This window comes from Protobothrops mucrosquamatus, unplaced genomic scaffold (genome assembly GCF_001527695.2).
Source record: "Protobothrops mucrosquamatus isolate PMUCROS unplaced genomic scaffold, P.Mucros_1.0 scaffold2330, whole genome shotgun sequence".
Lineage (NCBI taxonomy): Eukaryota > Metazoa > Chordata > Lepidosauria > Squamata > Viperidae > Protobothrops > Protobothrops mucrosquamatus.
Window position 1 is genome coordinate 101066 of NW_015388413.1, and position 7748 is coordinate 108813.

At 39.0% G+C, this 7748-nt stretch overlaps 1 protein-coding gene across 1 annotated transcript in view; it reads left to right on the forward strand.

Annotated features, from left to right (window-relative positions):
• SWT1 (SWT1 RNA endoribonuclease homolog) overlaps positions 1-2550 on the forward strand; it is a 40492-nt gene extending 37942 nt beyond the window's left edge. Inside the window, exon 18 of the mRNA XM_015824731.1 lies at positions 1325-2550. Within this exon, the coding sequence (XP_015680217.1) occupies positions 1325-1430 (106 nt within the window). The 3' untranslated portion in view covers positions 1431-2550. The remainder of the gene's footprint in view (positions 1-1324) is intronic.
• The last annotated feature ends 5198 nt before the right edge of the window (positions 2551-7748 follow it).

A 7748-nucleotide genomic window follows, 5' to 3' on the forward strand; every position in this document is an offset into this window, starting at 1 on the left:
TCAGGTATGGGAGTGGTTACATCTCAGGAGGAGGGGAACATTTCCTTACTACCATATACGGTCTTTTTTGTGCCCTTTAGGAAATGAGGAAGTCACCTTAGGCATACGTGACCTAGCTGTTGGTCACGTAGGCTAGCTTTTGTTTGAGAAAGTACTTAGCAATAAGCATTGATACATTGTATAGAATATTGCAACAGAGATTGGTTTTCCATTGATGGAAAAAGTGACTTTTTGAAGGGAAGTGAGTGTGTATCAAATGAAAGAACTAGAAGTTTAACCCACTTTCTAGACAAGAAGTCCTTTAAAAATGGATTGAAATCCCCTTTTAACATTATTAAATCACGTTGTACGCATGCATTTAGTTAAGGTACAGTAGTATCACATCTAAAATACTATGAATTACTTCCTGTTCTAGAAGGATCACTTCTGAAAAAATAGCAGTCTAAAATCTAGGAGAAATGCATTCTGAGAGAGAAAAAAGGTGGGCATGTGCTATTTTTGGAGAAGGAAGTATGTAGAAATAATGGCTCATTGGTGAGATTTGCATTTTTATATGCCCAGATGTACATTTCTACATAATCTTTCTAAGCTAGAGATGGAATGCTAAACAGATGTCAACATAATTAAAAAAGGAAAGATACCATGAGACCCATATAATAGTGTGTCTAATATATCTTGTCATTATTGCTTACTTTACAAATATCTTTAAATTACTTTAACTATGAGGAATTCCAATTCCAAAGCATATTGGATCTGCACGATGCAATGCATTTAAGCATGATTTCCTTGTTTCAATGTTCATTTACGTGATAATAAATTCCAAAGAACCTAACAAAAAGTCATCTTAAATGTTAGCCCCTCCCCAAAAACATACGTTGTGGTGACTAATAGCCACCGATAAAGACCAATTAATTATGCAAAATAGTAAGACAGCCTAGATTAAAATTTATCTCCCCAGCAAACTGGAAGCCTGCTGAAACGGTGACTAAGAGGGAGTGCAAAACCCTGAGTACTGCCCTGTAAATCCTTTTCCTGTATCTTCGCTGCAGATGCACTGCAGAAGTTGGCAAGATCTATAGAATAAGGTTTCTTGAAAGATATGGATAGCTTCATATTGAAAGTGATATTCCTCCAGGTAACATGCTTAGAGCGTTAAAGGCTATAAAGAGTACTTTAAATCAATACTCACAATGGAAGCTAGTGCAACCCTTAGAAGAAAAGAATCTTGTGCATTTTGAAAAGCTGCTACAGAAAGTCATAACAGAGGGGATTGGACTAGGCTTAGTAAATTGCATTTTTTCTCGTTTTCTCATTTCCTCCCCAGAGCACGGTTATCGGTCGGATGCGGCCAACTAATTCAACTGGAACATACTGTTAGACAGTGCTACGAATCTGTCCTTTTGGAAATCAAAAACAGAGGATGGCTCTAAATCCTTCAATTAACTGAAACATTTGAAAGACTGGTTTTCTTCTCTCCAAACAAAACAAACCTATGACTCAGCTACCTAAAAGTTTAAACCTCTGTAATTTATTGGTCTTCCTTGCTGTTTTTAGCAACTTTGTTTGAAGATCACACTTAAAGAAACATTAATCCATGGTTTGGCCTTATTTGTATATATGTGTGTGTGTGTGTGTGTGTGTTTCCACTTCCTGGAAGAAAACACAGTTAGAACTGGGACCACGGTGAAGGGATTTTTAAATCTTCCTGGCAATATTAGCTTTTACTCCTTATGTAAATTACTGCTTTGGAATATTTTTTAAATCTTTATATTACCCATTCCCAGAGCAATATTCTAATGACAATGACATAGCTCTATCCCTCTCCTTTCCCAGCATATCATAACTTCAAGTTGCGTTGTGCAGACTTTTTGATCATGAAGCTTGCAGATGCAGTTATGTATATTTTATTAGCCCATTCCCTGCAAACAGTCTCAATACATAATGCCCATCTGTCTGCTTTTCTTGACCTACTGAACTTGTAGCTGTCATAATAACAGTTTCTTGAAATCCCCTCTTCCTTCCAGCTCAATCACCTCATTCAAAAACTGCAGAATGTAGATATCAAATGCCATGGTATCTTCCTTGGCTGTGGGAACTATGGAGCAATACAGCACTGGTCAAGAGACAGGGAGAAGGAAAACAGGTGATCTCAGTGGATACTCATGGCAAGCTGAACCAAAACTCTGGCTTGCATTCCTCTCCCCTCCATTGTAAGATTCTTATATTGGGACAGCATGGAATTCTTCTTGTGGCCAATTTATCGTCATCCACTCAGCATAACTAATTATCCAAATAATTGTTGTGCATTTGTGTGAAAAGATACATGCCCAGGAATCCTGAGTGAATGTGCAAAAGGTTCTGTTGCGTCACCCAGAATAAACTAGGATTATATAATTGCAAGCATTTTTGCTATTTTTACAAGAGCAAAGTTCCTACCTGACTGGAAACCAACTTTGTATGCTAACAGTGGGGATAAGGTTTCAGGGTTGTAGAGGGGGACGTATTTAATTTGTGCATGTCTCTTTTTACAGTAAAAATGTCTTAAATCTGTTTGCTATTTATTGATGAATTCTGTTGTTACTTTTTCACTGGTATCATCTGACATGTTTTAATGGAAGGAGATTCCATACTATTAAAGATTCATTTCAAACATTTTAATTTCAATTTTAGATTAAAAAAAAATGTTTCATCCTATCTATTGGCCTGACATCCTCTGTGCATGAAGACAATGCAAGGAAGAGGGAATAGTAGGACCATACATCTGATTGTTTCATTTGAGAGCCCATTTAGGGTTATGTGCTCAGAACTTATGTTATGCAAATAAGTTAAAGTTATCTCCTTAATTTCTGTAGAGCTAAGCATTGTCATTCTAGAAATGTTTAATTACAGTTGGATTCTTATGATGATATTTCAAAGCATCCATTACATATAATTTGGATTAGACATTGATAGTGTTTCATTGGAGAACAAACGATTAGTAAACGAAAGTAATTAAAGACTTGAGGCTTATTTACAATAATTTAATATAGTTTATAATATCTGGAATTATGTGGTCGGAATAGTCAGGAGGAACAGGAACTGGGGAACCAATTCCATTTGGTGAGGAAATCCTAAAGATTGTTTTTGAAAGCAATGATCCCAATTATCTAAATACACCAGGCTATATAGGTTGAAATAATATCCTAGACATGTAAAAACTCTATTCTAAACATATTAGGACTTAGTGCCTTTCATTATAATTCCCATTGGCCCACAGTCAAGAACTATCAGGGTTGTAATCAAAGTATTAGAAAGGCAGTATCTTGAGCAGCAACAATGATCAAAAACCTGTATTATTGAGTACTACAATATGGCCATATAAAACACCCATTTCTCATTCATTCCTTTTACCTGGATTGATCCTACCACTAGATCTGACCATGTTGGAATTACAACATATATTTACAAAAGATTAATTGATCTATTTTTATAAGCATAGAAAGGTATAAGTATATTGCAATTTTCAGAATAAGTTTTAGATTTAATTGCCTGATCATTCATATATTCACATAGTGGTTTAAGATTGATACTACTGGATGATAAAATGGGGATAATTTCTAGGAATGAGATCCAAATTTAAATTATGTTAAACCTAGAATTGATATTGTTATAAAATCACTGGATAAAGTTAGAACATTTTCCTATGTAATTCCTCCACTTAAAACCATTTATTCCATCCACTTGAAACACTGTTGATTTTTTTTTAATATTAGAATTTTAGTTTTAAGCTCAAAGTGTCATTATACATTCAGAAAGTATTTAGACCCCCTTCACTTTAAGTCAATTTTGTTATACTGCAGCCTGATTTAACAGTTATTGATTTTTTTTCTCATTAATCTACACTCAGTACCCCTTAATGACAAAATGAAAACAACATTTTAGAAATGTCTGTGAATTTATTAAAAAGAAAAAACTGAAATATCACATTGGCATAAGTATTCAGACCCTTTGCAACAAGACTTGAAATTTAGTTCCAGTGCCTCCCATTTCTCTTGATCATTGCTGACATGTTTCTACACCTTGATTGGAGTCCACCTGTGGTAAACTGATTGGACATGGTTTAGAAAGGTACATACTTCTCTGTAGAAGGCCTCATAGCTCACAATACATACTGTAACAGAGCAAAAGCCATGAGGTCAAAGGAACTGCCTACAGAGCTGAGAGACACATCTGGGGAAGGCTACAATAAAATTTCTGCTGCATTGAAGGTTCCTAAGAGCACAGTGGCCTCCATAATTCTCAAATGGAAGAAGTTTGGCACAACCAGGACTCTTCCAAGAGCTGGTTGCCTGTCAAACTGAGCAATCAGAGAAAGGCCTTAGTAAGAGAGGTGACCAAGAACCCGATGGTCATTCTGATTGAGCTCCACAGATCCTGTGTGGAGATGTGACAGAGTTCCAGAAGGATAACCATCACTGCAGCCCTCCACCGAGCAGAGTGACTAGATCAGTGGTTCTCAACCTTTTTAATGCCGCGACCCCAACCGGTCGTAAGTCGAGGACTAAACCGGTTGTAAGTAGAGGACTACCCAACCGGTTGTAAGTCGAGGACTTTCCCTGCCCGGGAGCACCGCGCATGCGTGGTTCAGCCCCCTGCGCCGGCCGAGGCGTAGCTGGCAAGCAGCAGAGACGGAGCAGGCCGACCACCAGCTGGCCCAGCCCAAGGGAGGTAAGGCACCCGCCGGAAAAGGGGAAAAAAATGGCGGACAAAAAAATGGTGGACAGCCTTGCTTGGCGACCCTCGTGAAATGGTCGATCGACCCCAAATGGGGTCCCGACCCACAGGTTGAGAACCACTGGACTAGATGAAAGCCTCTCCTCAGTGCAAAATACATGAAAGCCCTCTTAGAGTTTGCAAAAAAGCACCTGAAGGATTTTGAGACCGAGGAACAAGATTATCTGATCTGATAAAACCAAGATTGAACTATTATCAATTCTAAATGTCATGTCTGGAGAAAACCAGGCACCACTCATCGCCTGCCCAATATCCCAACAGTGAATTGTGGTGGCAGCATCATGCTGTGGGGATGTTTTTCAGCAGCAGGGACTGACAGCAGGGTCAGGGTTGAGGGAAAGCTGAATGGAGCAAAGTACAGGGATATTCTCAGTGAACACCTGTCCCACAGTGCTCAGGACCTCAGACTGGGCAGAAGGTTCACTTTCCAACATGACAATGACTCTACATGACAATGATCCTGTGTCCATCGAACACAGCCAAGACAACACAGAAAAGGCTTAGGAACAAGTCTGTGAATGTCCTAGAATGGCCCAGCAAGAGCCCTGACTTGAATCCTATTGAACATCTCTGGAAGGACTTGAAAAGGGTCTGAATGCTCATGCCAATGTGACATTTCAGTTTTTTTCTTTTTAATAAATTTACAGACATTTCTAAAATTTATTTTCACTTTGTCATTCTGGGGTACTGAGTGTAGATTGAGAAAAAAATGAATTTCAACAACAGGCTGCAGCATAACAAAAGTGACAAAAGTGAAGCGGGTCTGAACACTTTCTGAATGTACTGTATATAATTATACCAATGTGCCACAAGAAAAGGCTATGATAATTACAGAATACATTCTGTGAAAAAGGAAGCATGTTTTCAGGACTTCCAACTTGTTCTTTGACAGACAGTATCATTTTTTTTCCTGCTTTAAATACATGTTGGCACAATTCTGACAAACCCTGACATGGAATTCTGTTATTGAATTATTCATAGATTGTTTTTAGCCTTCTCATCCCACGAGAGAATTCCTTTTGAAGGAAATAATATTAGACAAAGATTGATAATTTTATGTAATTAAAGTCCTTGGAGAGTTTAAGATATTTCTTGACTTTCACTATGAGATAATTGCATTTGTCTTGGGAATAATGATCAAAAGCAATCCATCATTTAGATGGTCACGTTCCAAAAATGGATAGTCAATTCTTGTCTAACTATTCCACCTCTCCATTGGGAGAGATCACAATATTTTAAAGACATTTAAAGCAAATGGATGTAATGAAGATTCAATTGCAGACAGTACAAATAGAGTTATAAATCTAGATGTACAAGGCATGAGACTATAAACTGGGAGTCTGTGAGTTCCAGTCCCACCTTAGGCATGAAATCCATCCAGGTGACTTTGGCCCAGTCACTTTCTCTCAGTCCAACTCATCTCACAGGATTGTTGCTGTAGGAAAAATAGGCGAAGGAAGAAGTATTTGGTATGTTTGCCACCTGGAGTTATTTATCAAAATAAAAATAATAAAGTTGGGATAAAAAATAGACTTACAGAAAGTCATTCCCAACCCAAAGAAATCATGCAGCAAACAAAAAGAATGGCTGTTAAAGGTATAAATGTTACTTGATGCATACTCTCAATATGTGAAAGGCATGTGAAATATGTGAAAAATATTTTTGATTCAGGATACGTATTTTGAGGATTTCCTACTACAACATGGCAGAAAATCATGCTTTGATTGATGGATAGATGGGGGGGGAGAGAAAGAGAAAGATATACTTGGCATAACCAATCAGCTGGCATTGTGTTCAGGAACATCTGCATAGGAGGACAGTGGTTTTGACATTCACCAGACCCTGCCTGCCCAATTTCTGGCTGGTTTATAGTCTCTGGGTGTCGAACTTGGGTTGTAAGCCTCCATATTTTGTGAGGAGCTTCCAGATCTCCACAAAGGCATTTCCATGTCCTTTGGTCAATTCACTATACCAGTAGGGCAGACATGTCAAACTCGTGACGTCACGTGACGTCGTGCAACGTATCGGAGCTTTTTTGCCATTGCCGGCAATGGGGTGGGTGCGGCTCCGGTATGATGAAACCGGCCCGTGGGCCGGCAGTTTGACACCCCTGCAGTAGGGTATCTGATGACTCGCAGGACATACATGTTGATGGTATGGAACTTCTTGTTCCCATTGAGTTGGCTCTTCAGGACTTGTGTTATCCTTTGGTGGGACTTGGATGCTGCTGTATTCTTTGCTTCCTCATCGTGGTTTCCATGTGACTGAGATACCAAGGTATTTGTAGCTGGTCTGCATGTTCGGTATGTGGCCATCAATCTTAACTACATGACCTCTCTTTACTACCCATCTGGCCACACTTCTCTACTCCAAATGACATCCCAGTGGTCCTCACTATAAATCTGTGTCAAGTGGATTAGCAAGTTAATGTCTCATTCACTCTTAGCATACAGCTTAATGTCATCCATGTAGAAAAGATGGTTGATAGTAGTTCCATTCTTGAACTTTTTATCTATAAGTAGTCCTTGGATTATTTGGCTGAGGGAGTTCAAACCAATGCAGAATAGCAGCAGAAGACAATGCATCACCTTGGTACACGCATTGGTATCAATAACATTATTTATTTGGTGTGTCTGTATGCCATGTATTGCATTTATATTCTGTTTTCACTTTTTTTTTATTTGTGATTTATATGCATGTGTGTTAGTGTGTATCCAAGAGGGGGGAAATCTTTAAATGTCACCTAATGTGATAACTTTAGGGCTTCAGGCCGGGGCACAGCACGGAAACGGCATTGGTCGCGTTGGTTAATGATCTCTGGAGGGCCCGGGACAGAGGCTATTCCTCTGTCCTTGTTCTTTTGGACCTCTCAGCGGCTTTTGATACTGTAGACCACGGTATCATGCTGCGGCGTCTCGGTGGGTTAGGAGTGGGAGGCACCGTTATGCGGTGGTTCTCCTCCTTCCTCACCGACC